Here is a 23,398-nt window from a genome sequence, read left to right as displayed (position 1 = left end):
CGATGATTGGCTGAGGCTCCACCCTTTGGAGCGACTTACTTCCTGTTCCCTGTTCCGGCCCCTCCCTTCTGCGCACATTACGTTCCTGGCGTCTGATTGGACGGCTGCAGCTGAGATTTGCCAATCGCTGGCCGTGTTTCATCTCAGCTGCTCGCCACGGCTGCATTCTCTTCTGTGACTGGCTCAAGGTAAGATCACGCCCTTTTCCTTCCCTAAGCAACCCTGTTTCTCATTGGTCGGTTCTGTCCCCTGTCAGTCCGGGCCGGTGCGCCCCTCAGCCGCCGGCCCCGTTCATTACACCAACGCCCCGACATGGAGCCGCCACCCGGACCTTGCTCCTCCCCCCCGGGGCCCCGGCCCGTGCCCCCTCCCCGCAGGGGCTCGGAAGACCGCCGGCCTCTGAGTCCTGCCAGGAGAGGACCCTGGGATGGGAAACCGGGGACCCCCGAGCGGAACACGGTCACCCAGAGGGTGCTGATCGTGATGCAGAGCCGGGAGAGCACCTCAGTGCCCAGCCAGGGGGAGGCACCATCACACAGCGCCTCATTGCCCAACCAAGGGGAGGCACCATCACACAGCACCTCAGTGCCCAGCCAAGGGGAGGCACCATCACACAGCACCTCATTGCCCAGATGGGTGGAGGCACCATCACACAGTACCTCAGTGCCCAGCTGGGGGGAGGCACCGTCTCACAATGCCTCAGTGCCCAGCCAGGAGGAGACAACATCACACGGCGCCTCGTTGCCCAGTTGGGGGGAGGTTTCGTCTCACAGCGCCTCAGTACCCAGTCGGGGAGAGGCACCATCACACAGCGCCTCAGTTTCCAGCAAGGGAGAGGCACTTTCTCAAAGCGTCACAGTGACCAGCCGAGGGGAGGCACCATCTCAGAGTGCCTCAGTGCCCAGCAAGGGGGAGACAACATTTCACAGCTCGTCAGTACCCAGCTGGAGGGAGCCATCTTCACACATCGCCTCATTGCCCAGCAGGTGGGAGGCACCATCGCACAGCGCCTCAGTGACCAACTGGGGGGAGGCACCATCTCACAGCGCCTCAGTACCCAGCTGGAGGGAACCATCTTCACACAGCGCCTCATTGCTCAGCAGGTGGGAGTCACCATCACACAGCGCCTCAGTGACCAACTGGGGGGAGGCACCATCTCACAGCGTCTCAGTGCCCAGCTGGGGAAATTCAGTGCCCAGCACGGGGGAGGCAATGTCACACAGTGCCTCAGTGCCCAGCTGGAGGAAAGCACCGTTACCGAGCACCGTAATACCGGGTCTGGGAGCGTCACCCGCAGAGAACCCTCCAGTGCAAAACCCAGAGACTTTACCTGCAGACAGTGCCTCAATACTGGGCCAGGGGACGCCTCATCCATATACTGTAACAGCGGAGCCATCACCCCAGGAGTCACTGCTGCATTCCCACAGTATATTACCACAGAAAGCCGTGATACATATCCCCAGGATGTCGCCCCAGAAATCTGTAACACTGGAAGATAGAGCGATACAACGGCAGGGGGAAACTGTGCAGGTCTCTGTGTCACAGCGGGACAGTGTGAGCCAGAGCTCTGCAGCTGCAGAACCACAAAATGTTCTGCTATCGACACATAGCGTTGCCTCCAGATGCGTGACCGATTCATCTCTTTCAGATGGTATCATGCAGAGCCAAGCCTCTCTCCCACTGGGAAGAGTCACCGATACATCTGTCCCACCGGTAGGATATTCTCTTTCATTGGAAGATGTCAGGCAGAGCGTTCCAACTCTCCAATCTGAGGGAACCGTGCAGAGCGCTGCCACTCTCCCACCACAAGGAACCGTGCAGAGCGCTGCCACTCTCACACCACAAGGAACCGTGCAGGGCGCTGCCACTCTCCCACCAGAAGGAACCGTGCATAGCGCTGCCACTCTCCCACCAGAAGGAACCGTGCATAGCGCTGCCACTCTCCCACCAGAAGGAACCGTGCAGAGCGCTGTCACTCTCCCACCAGAAGTGAAAGTGCAGAGCACTGCCACTGTCCCACCAGAAGGAATCGTGCAGAGCGCTGCCACTGTCCCACCAGGAGGAAACGTTCAGAACGCTGCCACTGTCCCACCAGGAGGAAACGTGCAGAGCGCTGCCACTGTCCCACCAGAAGGAAACGTGCAGAGCGCTGCCACTGTCCCACCAGGAGGAAATGTGCAGAGCGCTGCCACTGTCCCACCTGGAGGAAACATGCAGAGCGCTTCCACTGTCCCACCAGAAGGAAACGTGCAGAGCGCTGCCACTGTCCCACCAGGAGGAAATGTGCAGAGCGCTGCCACTGTCCCACCAGAAGGAAACATGCAGAGCGCTTCCACTGTCCCACCAGGAGGAAACGTTCAGAACGCTGCCACTGTCCCACCAGGAGGAAACGTGCAGAGCGCTGCCACTGTCCCACCAGAAGGAAATGTGCAGAGCGCTGCCACTGTCCCACCAGGAGGAAATGTGCAGAGCGCTGCCACTGTCCCACCAGGAGGAAACGTGCAGAGCGCTGCCACTGTCCCACCAGAAGGAAACTTGCAGAGCATTACCACTCTTCCACCAGGAGGAATAGCGCAGAGTGCTACCGCGCAGAGCAGTATAACAGTTCCCCCAGAAATCATCATGCTGAGCGTTACAGGTCTCCAACCAGGTGTCCCCAGCCAGCAGATGCAGGACGCTGGTATGTCCGGCGTGCATAATGTCGCACAGTCATCTCACGGAGAGTTGTCGCTTTCCCCAATTCGTGCTCATGACTCTTTTAGTCCTCACAGGAACATGTCCTCCAAACCCCCGCTCCCTATTCCACCCAGATCTGTCCTGTACCCTGGTCATCCGCTGCCACCCCGTGAGCAGGAGACATCTCTCAGCCATGAAACAACCTCTTTGTCCAGCTACAGGTCCAAGGTTCCTGCTCCAGACACACTCAGTTACCTGGACTCTGTCAGTCTGATGTCTGGTACGCTGGAGTCTCTCAGCATGCTGGATGATGCCAGCTCCCTCGGCTCTGATTCGGAGATTAACGGCTTACCGTATAAGAGGACCGACAAGTATGGATTCCTGGGAGGAAATCAGTTCAGTGGCAACGGGTCAGTGACAGCAGTATGGCACCATCTACAACGTCTTCTTGTGTTCTGTGTGAGAACGGCATATAGGAGTCTGGGGAACTGTATATGACACAGGGTGTGATGGTAACTGAGGGGCTGTATATGACACAGGGTGTGATGGTAACTGAGGGGCTGTATATGACACAGGGTGTGATGGTGACTGAGGGGCTGTATATGACACAGGGTGTGATGGTGACTGAGGGTCTGTATATGACACACGGTGTGATGGTGAGAGACTGTATATGACACAGGGTGTGATGGTGACTGAGGGGCTGTATATGACACAGGGTGTGATGGTAACTGAGGGGCTGTATATGACACAGGGTGTGATGGTAACTGAGGGGCTGTATATGACACAGGGTGTGATGGTGACTGAGGGACTGTATATGACACAGGGTGTGATGGTGACTGAGGGGCTGTATATGACACAGGGTGTGATGGTAACTGAGGGACTGTATATGACACAGGGTGTGATGGTAACTGAGGGGCTGTATATGACACAGGGTGTGATGGTGACTGAGGGGCTGTATATGACACAGGGTGTGATGGTGACTGAGGGACTGTATATGACACAGGGTGTGATGGTAACTGAGGGACTGTATATGACACAGGGTGTGATGGTAACTGAGGGGCTGTATATGACACAGGGTGTGATGGTGACTGAGGGTCTGTATATGACACACGGTGTGATGGTGAGAGACTGTATATGACACAGGGTGTGATGGTGACTGAGGGGCTGTATATGACACAGGGTGTGATGGTAACTGAGGGGCTGTATATGACACAGGGTGTGATGGTAACTGAGGGGCTGTATATGACACAGGGTGTGATGGTGACTGAGGGACTGTATATGACACAGGGTGTGATGGTGACTGAGGGGCTGTATATGACACAGGGTGTGATGGTAACTGAGGGACTGTATATGACACAGGGTGTGATGGTAACTGAGGGGCTGTATATGACACAGGGTGTGATGGTGACTGAGGGGCTGTATATGACACAGGGTGTGATGGTGACTGAGGGACTGTATATGACACAGGGTGTGATGGTAACTGAGGGACTGTATATGACACAGGGTGTGATGGTAACTGAGGGGCTGTATATGACACAGGGTGTAATGGTGACTGAGGGACTGTATATGACACAGGGTGTAATGGTGACTGAGGGACTGTTTATGACACAGGGTGTGATGGTGACTGAGGGGCTGTATATGACACAGGGTGTGATGGTGACTGAGGGACTGTATATGACACAGGGTGTGATGGTGACTGAGGGACTGTATATGACACAGGGTGTAATGGTGACTGAGGGACTGTATATGACACAGGGTGTGATGGTGACTGAGGGGCTGTATATGACACAGGGTGTGATGGTGACTGAGGGGCTGTATATGACACAGGGTGTAATGGTGACTGAGGGACTGTATATGACACAGGGGGTGATGGTGAGGGGCTGTATATGACACAGGGTGTGATGGTGACTGAGGGGCTGTATATGACACAGGGTGTGATGGTGACTGAGGGTCTGTATATGACACACGGTGTGATGGTGAGAGACTGTATATGACACAGGGTGTGATGGTGACTGAGGGACTGTATATGACACAGGGTGTGATGGTGAGGGGCTGTATATGACACAGGGTGTGATGGTGACTGAGGGGCTGTATATGACACAGGGTGTGATGGTAACTGAGGGGCTGTATATGACACAGGGTGTGATGGTGACTGAGGGGCTGTATATGACACAGGGTGTGATGGTGACTGAGGGGCTGTAGATGACACAGGGTGTGATGGTGACTGAGGGGCTGTATATGACACAGGGTGTGATGGTGACTGAGGGACTGTATATGATACAGGGTGTGATGGTGACTGAGGGACTGTATATGACACAGGGTGTGATGGTGACTGAGATGCTGTATATGACACAGGGGGTGATGGTGACTGAGGGGCTGTATATGACACAGGGTGTGATGGTGACTGAGGGGCTGTATATGACACAGGGTGTGATGGTGACTGAGGGACTGTATATGACACAGGGTGTGATGGTAACTGAGGGACTGTATATGACACAGGGTGTGATGGTGACTGAGGGTCTGTATATGACACACGGTGTGATGGTGAGAGACTGTATATGACACAGGGTGTGATGGTGACTGAGGGGCTGTATATGACACAGGGTGTGATGGTGACTGAGGGGCTGTATATGACACAGGGTGTGATGGTGACTGAGGGGCTGTATATGACACAGGGTGTGATGGTGACTGAGGGGCTGTATATGACACAGGGTGTGATGGTGACTGAGGGGCTGTATATGACACAGGGTGTGATGGTGACTGAGGGACTGTATATGACACAGGGTGTAATGGTGACTGAGGGACTGTATATGACACAGGGTGTAATGGTGACTGAGGGACTGTTTATGACACAGGGTGTGATGGTGACTGAGGGGCTGTATATGACACAGGGTGTGATGGTGACTGAGGGACTGTATATGACACAGGGTGTGATGGTGACTGAGGGACTGTATATGACACAGGGTGTGATGGTAACTGAGGGGCTGTATATGACACAGGGTGTGATGGTGACTGAGGGACTGTATATGATACAGGGTGTGATGGTGACTGAGGGGCTGTATATGACACGGGGTGATGGTGACTGAGGGGCTGTATATGACACAGGGTGTGATGGTGACTGAGGGGCTGTATATGACACAGGGTGTGATGGTGAGGGGCTGTATATGACACAGGGTGTGATGGTGACTGAGGGACTGTATATGACACAGGGTGTGATGGTAACTGAGGGGCTGTATATGACACAGGGTGTGATGGTAACTGAGGGGCTGTATATGACACAGGGTGTGATGGTAACTGAGGGGCTGTATATGACACAGGGTGTGATGGTAACTGAGGGGCTGTATATGACACAGGGTGTGATGGTGACTGAGGGGCTGTATATGACACAGGGTGTGATGGTGACTGAGGGGCTGTATATGACACAGGGTGTGATGGTAACTGAGGGGCTGTATATGACACAGGGTGTGATGGTGACTGAGGGGCTGTATATGACACAGGGTGTGATGGTAACTGAGGGGCTGTATATGACACAGGGTGTGATGGTGACTGAGGGACTGTATATGACACAGGGTGTGATGGTGACTGAGGGACTGTATATGACACAGGGTGTGATGGTAACTGAGGGGCTGTATATGACACAGGGTATGATGGTGACTGAGGGACTGTATATGATACAGGGTGTGATGGTGACTGAGGGGCTGTATATGACACGGGGTGATGGTGACTGAGGGGCTGTATATGACACAGGGTGTGATGGTGACTGAGGGGCTGTATATGACACAGGGTGTGATGGTGAGGGGCTGTATATGACACAGGGTGTGATGGTGACTGAGGGGCTGTATATGACACGGGGTGATGGTGACTGAGGGGCTGTATATGACACAGGGTGTGATGGTGACTGAGGGGCTTTATATGACACAGGGTGTGATGGTGAGGGGCTGTATATGACACAGGGTGTGATGGTGACTGAGGGACTGTATATGACACAGGGTGTGATGGTAACTGGATTGCTGTGTTTTGTCATTGTCTCCTGCAGTGAGGGCACAGTCTCTTTGGAAATTGCCCGTCAACGAGAACTGAAGTGGTTGGACATGTTCAGCCATTGGGATAAGTGGCTGACTCGGCGATTTCAGAAGGTGAGCTCAGCATCAATATTGGATGGGGCGCAGGTTCTGAAACTCTGTCCTCAGGACCCCACACAGGTCATGTTTTCCAGGTCACCTGTGGATGTGTGAAATGTGACTGTTGGTCATACACAATGCTACTGCCGGGTTACCTGGAAAACATGAACAGTGTGGGGTTCTGAGGACCAAGTTTGAGAACCACTGGAAAAGGGGCAGTCTTGGAGAAGGTTACCTGTGGACACCTCCTCTTTGATGTAGCATTGTCCCCTGTACAGGACATGAGGAGGGGTTTTCCTGGCACAGATTCCCAGCTGCCGGGAAAGTAGTCACTCAGGAATCCTTAGTAAAAGTAAAACTCTCGGCTGAATGACGAGCATCCCTTCCACCCTGTGCCTTTCCCTCCTCTCTGAGCACATTGTGGTGGCCTCCTCCTGCACCCTGTAAGGTCTCCATGCTGTGGGTCCTCGCCCTTCACTCTGTGGAGCCTTTTCCCCTCCATCCTGTTGTCTCTCCCACCACCCTGTGGGGCCGTCCCCTCCACCCTGTTGTGTCTCTCCCTCCACCCTGTGTAGCATTTCCTTTCATCACTGTGTCTCCCGTCCTCTCACCTTGCAGGTAAAGCTGCGATGCAGGAAGGGGATCCCATCGTCTCTGCGAGCCAGAGCCTGGCAGTATCTCTCCAACAGTGATGAACTTCTGAAAAACAACATGGGCAAATTTGAGGTGAGAAGAGAACTGGCTTTGTTGGGTGGTGGGACTTGGAAATGACAGTGCAAATAGATGCAGTACATGGAAAGAACTTTAATGTGGGCCTCCCAGGCTCCTGGGGTTGGGCCTCCCAGCGGTGTGGTGCTCCTGGGGTTGGGCCTCCCAGCGGTGTGGTGCTCCTGGGGTTGGGCCTCCCAGCGGTGTGGTGCTCCTGGGGTTGGGCCTCCCAGCGGTGTGGTGCTCCTGGGGTTGGGCCTCCCAGCGGTGTGGTGCTCCTGGGGTTGGGCCTCCCAGCGGTGTGGTGCTCCTTGGGTTGGGCCTCCCAGCGGTGTGGTGCTCCTGGGGTTGGGCCTCCCAGCGGTGTGGTGCTCCTGGGGTTGGGCCTCCCAGCGTTGTTTTACTCCTGGGGTTGGGCCTCCCAGCGGTGTGGTGCTCCTGGGGTTGGGCCTCCCAGCGGTGTAATGCTTTCCACTGTGCTAGGAACAGGGGTATCACTATACCTACATACATACCTGAATGAAGCTTTTGGCCTAGGGGTGCTGTGAAAAATATGCTGGAAAAAGTGTTTTTTTTCTTTTCTTTTTATTTAAATTGGATTTCTCTGACGTCCTAAGTGGATGCTGGGGACTCCGTCAGGACCATGGGGAATAGCGGCTCCGCAGGAGACAGGGCACAAAAGTAAAAGCTTTAGGATCAGGTGGTGTGCACTGGCTCCTCCCCCCACGACCCCCCTCCAAGCCTCAGTTAGGTTTTTGTGCCCGGCCGAGAAGGGTGTAATCTAGGTGGCTCTCCTAAAGAGCTGCTTAGAGTAAAAGTTTTGTTAGGTTTTTTATTTTCAGTGAGTCCTGCTGGCAACAGGCTCACTGCTACGAGGGACTTAGGGGAGAGAAGAAAACTCACCTGCGTGCAGGATGGATTGGCTTCTTAGGCTACTGGACACTAGCTCCAGAGGGACGATCACAGGTACAGCCTGGATGGGTCACCGGAGCCGCGCCGCCGACCCCCTTGCAGATGCTGAAGAGAGAAGAGGTCCAGAAATCGGCGGCTGAAGACTTCTCAGTCTTCATGAGGTAGCGCACAGCACTGCAGCTGTGCGCCATTGCTCTCAGCACACTTAGCACCAACGGTCACCAACGGTCAATGAGGGTGCAGGGCGCTTGGGGGGGCGCCCTGGGCAGCAATGAAAGTACCTATGCTGGCTAAAAATACATCACATATAGCCCCTGGGGCTATATGGATGTATTTAACCCCTGCCAGGTTGTCAGAAAAACGGGAGAAGAAGCCCGCCGAAAAGGGGGCGGGGCCTATTCTCCTCAGCACACAGCGCCATTTTCCTACACAGCTCCGCTGCTAGGAAGGCTCCCAGGCTCTCCCCTGCACTGCACTACAGAAACAGGGTTAAAACAGAGAGGGGGGGCACTTATTTGGCGATATTATTATATATTAAGATGCTATAAGGGAAAACACTTATATAAGGTTGTCCCTGTATAATATAGCGTTTTGGTGTGTGCTGGCAAACTCTCCCTCTGTCTCCCCAAAGGGCTAGTGGGGTCCTGTCCTCTATCAGAGCATTCCCTGTGTGTGTGCTGTGTGTCGGTACGTGTGTGTCGACATGTATGAGGACGATGTTGGTGAGGAGGCGGAGCAATTGCCTGTAATGGTGATGTCACTCTCTAGGGAGTCGACACCGGAATGGATGGCTTATTTAGGGAATTACGTGATAATGTCAACACGCTGCAAGGTCGGTTGACGACATGAGACGGCCGGCAAACCAATTAGTACCTGTCCAGGCGTCTCAAACACCGTCAGGGGCTTTAAAACGCCCATTTACCTCAGTCGGTCGACACAGACACAGACACGGACACTGACTCCAGTGTCGACGGTGAAGAAACAAACGTATTTTCCATTTGGGCCACACGTTACATGTTAAGGGCAATGAAGGAGGTGTTACATATTTCTGATACTACAAGTACCACAAAAGAGGGTATTATGTGGGGTGTGAAAAAACTACCTGTAGTTTTTCCTGAATCAGATAAATTAAATGAAGTGTGTGATGATGCGTGGGTTTCCCCCGATAGAAAATTATTGGCGTTATACCCTTTCCCGCCAGAAGTTAGGGCGCGTTGGGAAACACCCCTTAGGGTGGATAAGGCGCTCACACGCTTATCAAAACAAGTGGCGTTACCGTCTCCAGATACGGCCGCCCTCAAGGAGCCAGCTGATAGGAGGCTGGAAAATATCCTAAAAAGTATATACACACATACTGGTGTTATACTGCGACCAGCGATCGCCTCAGCCTGGATGTGCAGCGCTGGGGTGGCTTGGTCGGATTCCCTGACTGAAAATATTGATACCCTTGACAGGGACAGTATTTTATTGACTATAGAGCATTTAAAGGATGCATTTCTATATATGCGAGATGCACAGAGGGATATTTGCACTCTGGCATCAAGAGTAAGTGCGATGTCCATATCTGCCAGAAGATGTTTATGGACACGACAGTGGTCAGGTGATGCAGATTCCAAACGGCACATGGAAGTATTGCCGTATAAAAGGGAGGAGTTATTTGGGGTCGGTCCATCGGACCTGGTGGCCACGGCAACAGCTGAAAAATCCACCTTTTTTACCCCAAGTCACATCTCAGCAGAAAAAGACACCGTCTTTTCAGCCTCAGTCCTTTCGTCCCCATAAGGGCAAGCAGGCAAAAGGCCAGTCATATCTGCCCAGGGATAGAGGAAAGGGAAGAAGACTGCAGCAGGCAGCCCATTCCCAGGAACAGAAGCCCTCCACCGCTTTTGCCAAGTCCTCAGCATGACGCTGGGGCCGTACAAGCGGACTCAGGTGCGGTGGGGGGGTCGTCTTAAGAGTTTCAGCGCGCAGTGGGCTCACTCGCAAGTGGACCCATGGATCCTACAAGTAGTATCCCAGGGGTACAGATTGGAAATTTGAGACGTCTCCCCCTCGCAGGTTCCTGAAGTCTGCTTTACCAACGTCTCCCTCCGACAGGGAGGCAGTATTGGAAACAATTCACAAGCTGTATTCCCAGCAGGTGATAATCAAAGTACCCCTCCTACAACAAGGAAAGGGGTATTATTCCACACTATAAATCTGAAATATTTGAACACTTACATACAAAGGTTCAAATCAAGATGGAGTCACTCAGAGCAGTGATAGCGAACCAGGAAGAAGGGGACTATATGGTGTCCCTGGACATCAAGGATGCTTACCTCCATGTCCCAATTTGCCCTTCTCACCAAGGGTACCTCAGGTTCGTGGTACAAAACTGTCACTATCAGTTTCAGACGCTGCCGTTTGGATTGTCCACGGCACCCCGGGTCTTTACCAAGGTAATGGCCGAAATGATGATTCTTCTTCGAAGAAAAGGCGTCTTAATTATCCCTTACTTGGACGATCTCCTGATAAGGGCAAGGTCCAGAGAACAGTTGGAGGTCGGAGTAGCACTATCTCAAGTAGTTCTACGACAGCACGGGTGGATTCTAAATATTCCAAAATCGCAGCTGTCTCCGACGACACGTCTGCTGTTCCTAGGGATGATTCTGGACACAGTCCAGAAAAAGGTGTTTCTCCCGGAGGAGAAAGCCAGGGAGTTATCCGAGCTAGTCAGGAACCTCCTAAAACCAGGAAAAGTGTCAGTGCATCATTGCACAGGGGTCCTGGGAAAAATGGTGGCTTCTTACGAAGCGATTCCATTCGGCAGATTTAACGCAAGAACTTTTCAGTGGGATCTGCTGGAAAAATGGTCCGGATCGCATCTTCAGATGCATCAGCGGATAACCCTGTCTCCAAGGACAAGGGTGTCTCTTCTGTGGTGGCTGCAGAGTGCTCATCTACTAAAGGGCCACAGATTCGGCATTTAGGACTGGGTCCTGGTGACCACGGATGCCAGCCTGAAAGGCTGGGGAGCAGTCACACAAGGAAAAAAAATTCCAGGGAGTGTGATCAAGTCTGGAGACTTCTCTCCACATAAATATACTGGAGCTAAGAGCAATTTACAATGCTCTAAGCTTAGCAAGACCTCTGCTTCAAGGTCAGCCGGTATTGATCCAGTGGGACAACATCACGGCAGTCGCCCACGTAAACAGACAGGGCGGCACAAGAAGCAGGAGGGCAATGGCAGAAACTGCAAGGATTCTTCGCTGGGCGGAAAATCATGTGATAGCACTGTCAGCAGTGTTCATTCCGGGAGTGGACAACTGGGAAGCAGACTTCCTCAGCACGACCTCCACCCGGGAGAGTGGGGACTTCATCGGGAAGTCTTCCACATGATTGTGAACCGTTGGGAAAGACCAAAGGTGGACATGATGGCGTCCCGCCTGAAGAAAAAACTGGACAGGTATTGCGCCAGGTCAAGAGACCCTCAGGCAATAGCTGTGGAAGTTCTGGTAACACCATGGGTGTACCAGTCGGTGTATGTGTTCCCTCCTCTGCTTCTCATACCTAAGGTACTGAGAATTATAAGACGTAGAGGAGTAAGAACTATACTCGTGGCTCCGGATTGGCCAAGAAGGACTTGGTACCCGGAACTTCAAGAGATGCTCACAGAGGACTCATGGCCTCTGCCGCTAAGAAGGGACTTGCTTCAGCAAGTACCATGTCTGTTCCAAGACTTACCGCGGCTGCGTTTGACGACATGGCGGTTGAACGCCGGATCCTAAGGGAAAAAGGCATTCCGGAAGAGGTCATTCCTACCCTGGTCAAAGCCAGGAAGGAGGTGACCGCACAACATTATCACCACAGGTGGCGAAAATATGTTGCGTGGTGTGAGGCCAGGAAGGCCCCACGAAGAAATTTCAACTCGGTCGATTCCTGCATTTCCTGCAAACAGGAGTGTCTATGGGCCTCAAATTGGGGTCCATTAAGGTTCAAATTTCGGCCCTGTCGATTTTCTTCTAGAAAGAATTGGCTTCAGTTCCTGAAGTCCAGAAGTTTGTCAAGGGAGTACTGCATATACAACCCCCTTTTGTGCCTCCAGTGGCACTGTGGGATCTCAACGTAGTTCTGGGATTCCTCAAATCACATTGGTTTAAACCGCTCAAATCTGTGGATTTGAAATATCTCACATGGAAAGTGACCATGATGTTGGCCCTGGCCTCGGCCAGGCGAGTGTCAGAATTGGCGGCTTTGTCTCACAAAAGCCCATATCTGATTGTCCATTCGGACAGGGCAGAGCTGCGGACTCGTCCCCAGTTTCTCCCTAAGGTGGTGTCAGCGTTTCACCTGAACCAGCTTATTGTGGTACCTGCGGCTACTAGGGACTTGGAGGACTCCAAGTTGCTAGATGTTGTCAGGGCCCTGAAAATATAGGTTTCCAGGACGGCTGGAGTCAGGAAAACTGACTTGCTGTTATCCTGTATGCACCCAACAAACTGGGTGCTCTTGCTTCTAAGCAGACGATTGCTAGTTGGATGTGTAGTACAATTCAGCTTGCACATTCTGTGGCAGGCCTGCCACAGCCAAAATATGTAAATGCCCATTCCACAAGGAAGGTGGGCTCATCTTGGGCGGCTGCCCGAGGGGTCTCGGCTTTACAACTTTGCCGAGCTGCTACTTGGTTTGGGGCACACCCTGGCTGAGGAGGACCTGGAGTTCTCTCACTCGGTGCTGCAGAGTCATCCGCACTCTCCCGCCCGTTTGGGAGCTTTGGTATAATCCCCATGGTCCTGACGGAGTCCCCAGCATCCACTTAGGACGTTAGAGAAAATAGGAATTTACTTACCGATAATTCTATTTCTCGTAGTCCGTAGTGGATGCTGGGCGCCCATCCCAAGTGCGGATTGTCTGCATTACTTGTACATAGTTATTGTTACAAAAATCGGGTTATTATTGTTTGAGCCATCTTTTCAGAGGCTCCTCTGTTATCATGCTGTTAACTGGGTTCAGATCACAGGTGGTACAGTGTGATTGGTGTGGCTGGTATGAGTCTTACCCGGGATTCAAAATCCTTCCTTATTGTGTACGCTCGTCCGGGCACAGTACCTAACTGAGGCTTGGAGGGGGGTCGTGGGGGGAGGAGCCAGTGCACACCACCTGATCCTAAAGCTTTTACTTTTGTGCCCTGTCTCCTGCGGAGCCGCTATTCCCCATGGTCCTGACGGAGTCCCCAGCATCCACTACGGACTACGAGAAATAGAATTATCGGTAAGTAAATTCCTATTTTTTATAAAACGTATCCAAATAAACCAAATAAAAACAGTAATAAAACGTTCTTGTAAAATCCTGTCCCTGTAATGTATGTAATGTAAATGACTTGCGAGTGTCGCCATGAATCAGGGCGTGGCGCAGCAGTGATCGCAAAATACACGCTATAGCGCTGCAGGCAGTCATCCAATACAATTCCTCAGTGCCTGTCTCTTCATCCGATCGCCGCCGGCAGCGCCTCCCCATCCGGTGTCTCCCTATGGAAGCTCGTCTGAGAGGCCCCTCCTCCTGCCCGCCAGCGCGCTGCTCCGGGGGCTGCACCGCTTTTCAGTCCTGCTGGTGGGAAGTCGCTTGGAAGATGGCGGAGACGCGGGAGCGGGTTACATTGCTGTGACTGAATGTACGGCGGGGCCGGGAGACTGGTCTGGTAGAAGGGTCACTTGTGAGCAACGCGCCCCCTCACCCAGCGCATGTACACACCCCACGGTGCCCACACAGTGCTCATTATACCCCCACAGTGCCCATAACACCCTCCATACCCACACAGTGCTCATTATACACCCACAGTGCCCACAACACCCTCATACCCACACAGTGCTCATTATACACCCACAGTGCCCACATCACCCTCCATACCCACACAGTGCTCATTATACACCCACAGTGCCCACATCACCCTCCATGCCCACACAGTGCTCATTATACACCCACAGTGCCCACAACACCCTCCATACCCACACAGTGCTCATTATACACCCACAGTGCCCACATCACCCTCTATACCCACACAGTGTCCATTATACACCCACAGTGCCCACATCACCCTCCATACCCACACAGTGCTTATTATACACCCACAGTGCCCATAACACCCTCCATACCCACACAGTGCCCATTATACACCCACAGTGCCCATAACACCCTCCATACCCACACAGTGCTCATTATACACCCACAGTGCCCACATCACCCTCCATACCCACACAGTGCTTATTATACACCCACAGTGCCCATAACACCCTCCATACCCACACAGTGCCCATTATACACCCACAGTGCCCATAACACCCTCCATACCCACACAGTGTCCACATCATCCTCATACCCACACAGTGCCCACTGTACACCCACAGTGCCCACATCACCCTCCATACCCACACAGTGCTTATTATACACCCACAGTGCCCATAACACCCTCCATACCCACACAGTGTCCACATCATCCTCATACCCACACAGTGCTCATTATACACCCACAGTGCCCACATCACCCTCCATACCCACACAGTGCTCATTATACACCCACAGTGCCCACATCACCCTCCATACCCACACAGTGTCCATTATACACCCACAGTGCCCACATCACCCTCCATACCCACACAGTGCTCATTATACACCCACAGTGCCCACATCACCCTCCATACCCACACAGTGTCCATTATACACCCACAGTGCCCACATCACCCTCCATACCCACACAGTGCTCATTATACACCCACAGTGCCCACATCACCCTCTATACCCACACAGTGCTCATTATTCACCCACAGTGCCCACATCACCCTCCATACCCACACAGTGCTCATTATACACCCACAGTGCCCACATCACCCTCCATACCCACACAGTGCTCATTATACACCCACAGTGCCCACATCACCCTCCATACCCACACAGTGTCCATTATACACCCACAGTGCCCACAACACCCTCTATACCCACACAGTGTCCATTATACACCCACAGTGCCCACATCACCCTCCATACCCACACAGTGCTCATTATACACCCACAGTGCCCACAACACCCTCTATACCCACACAGTGCTCATTATACACCCACAGTGCCCACATCACCCTCCATACCCACACAGTGCTTATTATACACCCACAGTGCCCATAACACCCTCCATACCCACACAGTGTCCATTATACACCCACAGTGCCCACATCACCCTCCATACCCACACAGTGCTCATTATACACCCACAGTGCCCACATCACCCTCCATACCCACACAGTGTCCATTATACACCCACAGTGCCCACATCACCCTCCATACCCACACAGTGCTCATTATACACCCACAGTGCCCACATCACCCTCCATACCCACACAGTGCTCATTATACACCCACAGTGCCCACATCACCCTCTATACCCACACAGTGCTCATTATACACCCACAGTGCCCACATCACCCTCTATACCCACACAGTGTCCATTATACACCCACAGTGCCCACATCACCCTCCATACCCACACAGTGCTCATTATACACCCACAGTGCCCACATCACCCTCCATACCCACACAGTGCTCATTATACACCCACAGTGCCCACATCACCCTCCATACCCACACAGCGCTCATTATACACCCACAGTGCCCACATCACCCTCCATACCCACACAGTGTCCATTATACACCCACAGTGCCCACATCACCCTCTATACCCACACAGTGCTCATTATACACCCACAGTGCCCACATCACCCTCCATACCCACACAGTGTCCATTATACACCCACAGTGCCCACATCACCCTCTATACCCACACAGTGCTCATTATACACCCACAGTGCCCACAACACCCTCTATACCCACACAGTGTCCATTATACACCCACAGTGCCCACAACACCCTCATACCCACACAGTGCTCATTATACACCCACAGTGCCCACATCACCCTCCATACCCACACAGTGCTCATTATACACCCACAGTGCCCACATCACCCTCCATACCCACACAGTGTCCATTATACACCCACAGTGCCCACAACACCCTCATACCCACACAGTGCTCATTATACACCCACAGTGCCCACATCACCCTCCATACCCACACAGTGCTCATTATACACCCACAGTGCCCACATCACCCTCCATACCCACACAGTGCTCATTATACACCCACAGTGCCCACAACACCCTCATACCCACACAGTGCTCATTATACACCCACAGTGCCCACATCACCCTCCATACCCACACAGTGCTCATTATACACCCACAGTGCCCACATCACCCTCCATACCCACACAGCGCTCATTATACACCCACAGTGCCCACATCACCCTCATACCCACACAGTGCCCACTGTACACCCACAGTGCCCACATCACCCTCCATACCCACACAGTGCTCATTATACACCCACAGTGCCCACAACACCCTCATACCCACACAGTGCTCATTATACACCCACAGTGCCCACATCACCCTCCATACCCACACAGTGTCCATTATACACCCACAGTGCCCACATCACCCTCCATACCCACACAGTGCCCATTATACACCCACAGTGCCCACATCACCCTCCATACCCACACAGTGCTCATTATACACCCACAGTGCCCACATCACCCTCTATACCCACACAGTGTCCATTATACACCCACAGTGCCCACATCACCCTCTATACCCACACAGTGCTCATTATACACCCACAGTGCCCACAACACCCTCATACCCACACAGTGCTCATTATACACCCACAGTGCCCACATCACCCTCCATACCCACACAGTGCTCATTATACACCCACAGTGCCCACAACACCCTCATACCCACACAGTGCTCATTATACACCCACAGTGCCCACATCACCCTCCATACCCACACAGTGCTCATTATACACCCACAGTGCCCACATCACCCTCCATACCCACACAGCGCTCATTATACACCCACAGTGCCCACATCACCCTCATACCCACACAGTGCCCACTGTACACCCACAGTGCCCACATCACCCTCCATACCCACACAGTGCTCATTATACACCCACAGTGCCCACATCACCCTCCATACCCACACAGTGCCCATTATACACCCACAGTGCCCACATCACCCTCCATACCCACACAGTGTCCATTATACACCCACAGTGCCCACATCACCCTCCATACCCACACAGTGTCCATTATACACCCACAGTGCCCACATCACCCTCCATACCCACACAGTGTCCATTATACACCCACAGTGCCCACATCACCCTCCATACCCACACAGTGTCCATTATACACCCACAGTGCCCACATCACCCTCATACCCACACAGTGCCCACTGTACACCCACAGTGCCCACATCACCCTCCATACCCACACAGTGCTCATTATACACCCACAGTGCCCACATCACCCTCCATACCCACACAGTGCCCATTATACACCCACAGTGCCCACATCACCCTCCATACCCACACAGTGTCCATTATACACCCACAGTGCCCACATCACCCTCCATACCCACACAGTGTCCATTATACACCCACAGTGCCCACATCACCCTCCATACCCACACAGTGTCCATTATACACCCACAGTGCCCACATCACCCTCCATACCCACACAGTGTCCATTATACACCCACAGTGCCCACATCACCCTCCATACCCACACAGCGCTCATTATACACCCACAGTGCCCACATCACCCTCCATACCCACACAGTGCTCATTATACACCCACAGTGCCCACATCACCCTCCATACCCACACAGCGCTCATTATACACCCACAGTGCCCACATCACCCTCCATACCCACACAGTGCTCATTATACACCCACAGTGCCCACATCACCCTCCATACCCACACAGTGTCCATTATACACCCACAGTGCCCACATCACCCTCCATACCCACACAGTGCTCATTATACACCCACAGTGCCCACATCACCCTCCATACCCACACAGTGCCCATTATACACCCACAGTGCCCACATCACCCTCCATACCCACACAGTGTCCATTATACACCCACAGTGCCCACAACACCCTCCATACCCACACAGTGCTCATTATACACCCACAGTGCCCACATCACCCTCCATACCCACACAGTGTCCATTATACACCCACAGTGCCCACATCACCCTCCATACCCACACAGTGCTCATTATACACCCACAGTGCCCACATCACCCTCATACCCACACAGTGCTCTTTATACACCCACAGTGCCCACATCACCCTCCATACCCACACAGCGCTCATTATACACCCACAGTGCCCACATCACCCTCCATACCCACACAGTGCTCATTATACACCCACAGTGCCCACAACACCCTCTATACCCACACAGTGTCCATTATACACCCACAGTGCCCACATCACCCTCCATACCCACACAGTGCTCATTATACACCCACAGTGCCCACATCACCCTCCATACCCACACAGTGTCCATTATACACCCACAGTGCCCACATCACCCTCCATACCCACACAGTGCTCATTATACACCCACAGTGCCCACATCACCCTCCATACCCACACAGTGCTCATTATACACCCACAGTGCCCACATCACCCTCCATACCCACACAGTGCCCATTATACACCCACAGTGCCCACATCACCCTCCATACCCACACAGTGCTCATTATACACCCACAGTGCCCACATCACCCTCCATACCCACACAGTGTCCATTATACACCCACAGTGCCCACATCACCCTCCATACCCACACAGTGCTCATTATACACCCACAGTGCCCACATCACCCTCCATACCCACACAGTGCCCATTATACACCCACAGTGCCCACATCACCCTCATACCCACACAGTGCTCATTATACACCCACAGTGCCCACATCACCCTCCATACCCACACAGTGTCCATTATACACCCACAGTGCCCACATCACCCTCCATACCCACACAGTGCTCATTATACACCCACAGTGCCCACATCACCCTCCATACCCACACAGTGTCCATTATACACCCACAGTGCCCACATCACCCTCCATACCCACACAGTGCTCATTATACACCCACAGTGCCCACATCACCCTCCATACCCACACAGTGTCCATTATACACCCACAGTGCCCACATCACCCTCCATACCCACACAGTGTCCATTATACACCCACAGTGCCCACATCACCCTCCATACCCACACAGTGCTCATTATACACCCACAGTGCCCACATCACCCTCTATACCCACACAGTGTCCATTATACACCCACAGTGCCCACATCACCCTCCATACCCACACAGTGCCCATTATACACCCACAGTGCCCACATCACCCTCTATACCCACACAGTGTCCATTATACACCCACAGTGCCCACATCACCCTCCATACCCACACAGCGCTCATTATACACCCACAGTGCCCACATCACCCTCATACCCACACAGTGCCCACATCACCCTCCATACCCACACAGCGCTCATTATACACCCACAGTGCCCACATCACCCTCCATACCCACACAGCGCTCATTATACACCCACAGTGCCCACATCACCCTCCATACCCACACAGTGCTCATTATACACCCACAGTGCCCACATCACCCTCCATACCCACACAGTGCTCATTATACACCCACAGTGCCCACATCACCCTCCATACCCACACAGTGTCCATTATACACCCACAGTGCCCACATCACCCTCCATACCCACACAGTGCTCATTATACACCCACAGTGCCCACATCACCCTCCATACCCACACAGTGTCCATTATACACCCACAGTGCCCACATCACCCTCCATACCCACACAGTGCTCATTATACACCCACAGTGCCCACATCACCCTCTATACCCACACAGTGCTCATTATTCACCCACAGTGCCCACATCACCCTCCATACCCACACAGTGCTCATTATACACCCACAGTGCCCACATCACCCTCCATACCCACACAGTGCTCATTATACACCCACAGTGCCCACATCACCCTCCATACCCACACAGTGCTCATTATACACCCACAGTGCCCACATCACCCTCCATACCCACACAGTGTCCATTATACACCCACAGTGCCCACATCACCCTCCATACCCACACAGTGCTCATTATACACCCACAGTGCCCACATCACCCTCTATACCCACACAGCCGCTCATTATACACCCACAGTGCCCACATCACCCTCCATACCCACACAGTGTCCATTATACACCCACAGTGCCCACATCACCCTCCATACCCACACAGTGCCCATTATACACCCACAGTGCCCACATCACCCTCCATACCCACACAGTGCTCATTATACACCCACAGTGCCCACATCACCCTCCATACCCACACAGTGCTCATTATACACCCACAGTGCCCACATCACCCTCTATACCCACACAGTGTCCCATTATACACCCACAGTGCCCACATCACCCTCCATGCCCACACAGTGCTCATTATACACCCACAGTGCCCACATCACCCTCCATACCCACACAGTGCTCCATTATACACCCACAGTGCCCACATCACCCTCTATACCCACACAGTGTCCCATTATACACCCACAGTGCCCACATCACCCTCTATACCCACACAGTGTCCATTATACACCCACAGTGCCCACATCACCCTCCATACCCACACAGTGCTCATTATACACCCACAGTGCCCACATCACCCTCCATACCCACACAGTGCTCATTATACACCCACAGTGCCCACATCACCCTCCATACCCACACAGTGCCCATTATACACCCACAGTGCCCACATCACCCTCTATACCCACACAGTGCTCATTATACACCCACAGTGCCCACATCACCCTCCATACCCACACAGTGCTCATTATACACCCACAGTGCCCACATCACCCTCCATACCCACACAGTGCTCATTATACACCCACAGTGCCCACATCACCCTCCATACCCACACAGTGCTCATTATACACCCACAGTGCCCACATCACCCTCCATACCCACACAGTGCTCATTATACACCCACAGTGCCCACATCACCCTCCATACCCACACAGTGTCCATTATACACCCACAGTGCCCACATCACCCTCCATACCCACACAGTGCTCATTATACACCCACAGTGCCCACATCACCCTCCATACCCACACAGTGCTCATTATACACCCACAGTGCCCACATCACCCTCCATACCCACACAGTGCTCATTATACACCCACAGTGCCCACATCACCCTCCATACCCACACAGTGCTCATTATACACCCACAGTGCCCACATCACCCTCCATACCCACACAGTGCTCATTATACACCCACAGTGCCCACAACACCCTCCATACCCACACAGTGCTCATTATACACTCACAGTGCCCACATCACCCTCCATACCCACACAGTGCCCATTATACACCCACAGTGCCCACATCACCCTCCATACCCACACAGTGTCCATTATACACCCACAGTGCCCACAACACCCTCTATACCCACACAGTGCTCATTATACACCCACAGTGCCCACATCACCCTCCATACCCACACAGTGCTCATTATACACCCACAGTGCCCACAACACCCTCTATACCCACACAGTGCTCATTATACACCCACAGTGCCCACATCACCCTCCATACCCACACAGTGCTCATTATACACCCACAGTGCCCACATCACCCTCATACCCACACAGTGCTCATTATACACCCACAGTGCCCACATCACCCTCCATACCCACACAGTGCCCATTATACACCCACAGTGCCCACATCACCCTCCATACCCACACAGTGCTCATTATACACCCACAGTGCCCACATCACCCTCCATACCCACACAGTGCTCATTATACACCCACAGTGCCCACATCACCCTCCATACCCACACAGTGCTCATTATACACCCACAGTGCCCACATCACCCTCCATACCCACACAGTGCTCATTATACACCCACAGTGCCCACATCACCCTCCATACCCACACAGTGCTCATTATACACCCACAGTGCCCACATCACCCTCCATACCCACACAGTGCTCATTATACACCCACAGTGCCCACATCACCCTCCATACCCACACAGTGCTCATTATACACCCACAGTGCCCGCATCACCCTCCATACCCACACAGTGCTCATTATACACCCACAGTGCCCACATCACCCTCCATACCCATACAGTGTCCATTATACACCCACAGTGCCCACAACACCCTCTATACCCACACAGTGCTCATTATACACCCACAGTGCCCACATCACCCTCATACCCACACAGTGCTCATTATACACCCACAGTGCCCACATCACCCTCCATACCCACACAGTGCTCATTATACACCCACAGTGCCCACATCACCCTCCATACCCACACAGTGCTCATTATACACCCACAGTGCCCACATCACCCTCCATACCCACACAGTGCTCATTATACACCCACAGTGCCCACATCACCCTCCATACCCACACAGTGTCCATTATACACCCACAGTGCCCACATCACCCTCCATACCCACACAGTGTCCATTATACACCCACAGTGCCCACATCACCCTCCATACCCACACAGTGCCCATTATACACCCACAGTGCCCACATCACCCTCCATACCCACACAATGCTCATTATACACCCACAGTGCCCACATCACCCTCCATACCCACACAGTGCCCATTATACACCCACAGTGCCCACATCACCCTCCATACCCACACAATGCTCATTATACACCCACAGTGCCCACATCACCCTCCATACCCACACAGTGCCCATTATTCACCCACAGTGCCCACATCACCCTCCATACCCACACAGTGCTCATTATACACCCACAGTGCCCACATCACCCTCCATACCCACACAGTGCTCATTATACACCCACAGTGCCCACATCACCCTCCATACCCACACAGCGCTCATTATACACCCACAGTGCCCACATCACCCTCTATACCCACACAGTGCCCATTATTCACCCACAGTGCCCACATCACCCTCCATACCCAC

At 53.0% G+C, this 23,398-nt stretch overlaps 1 protein-coding gene across 1 annotated transcript in view; it reads left to right on the top strand.

The window, feature by feature from the left end:
• Window positions 1-204: 204 nt before the first annotated feature.
• TBC1D10B (TBC1 domain family member 10B) overlaps window positions 205-23,398 on the top strand; it is a 95,127-nt gene continuing 71,933 nt past the window's right edge. Inside the window, exons 1-3 of the mRNA XM_063935483.1 lie at window positions 205-3,086; window positions 6,713-6,812; window positions 7,416-7,523. Of these exons, the coding sequence (XP_063791553.1) occupies window positions 313-3,086; window positions 6,713-6,812; window positions 7,416-7,523 (2,982 nt within the window). The 5' untranslated portion in view covers window positions 205-312. The remainder of the gene's footprint in view (window positions 3,087-6,712; window positions 6,813-7,415; window positions 7,524-23,398) is intronic.

The sequence above is a fragment of the Pseudophryne corroboree genome, chromosome 7, assembly GCF_028390025.1.
Source record: "Pseudophryne corroboree isolate aPseCor3 chromosome 7, aPseCor3.hap2, whole genome shotgun sequence".
Lineage (NCBI taxonomy): Eukaryota > Metazoa > Chordata > Amphibia > Anura > Myobatrachidae > Pseudophryne > Pseudophryne corroboree.
Note: the sequence above shows the minus strand (reverse complement) of the source record. Positions and strands in the feature narration are given on the sequence as shown.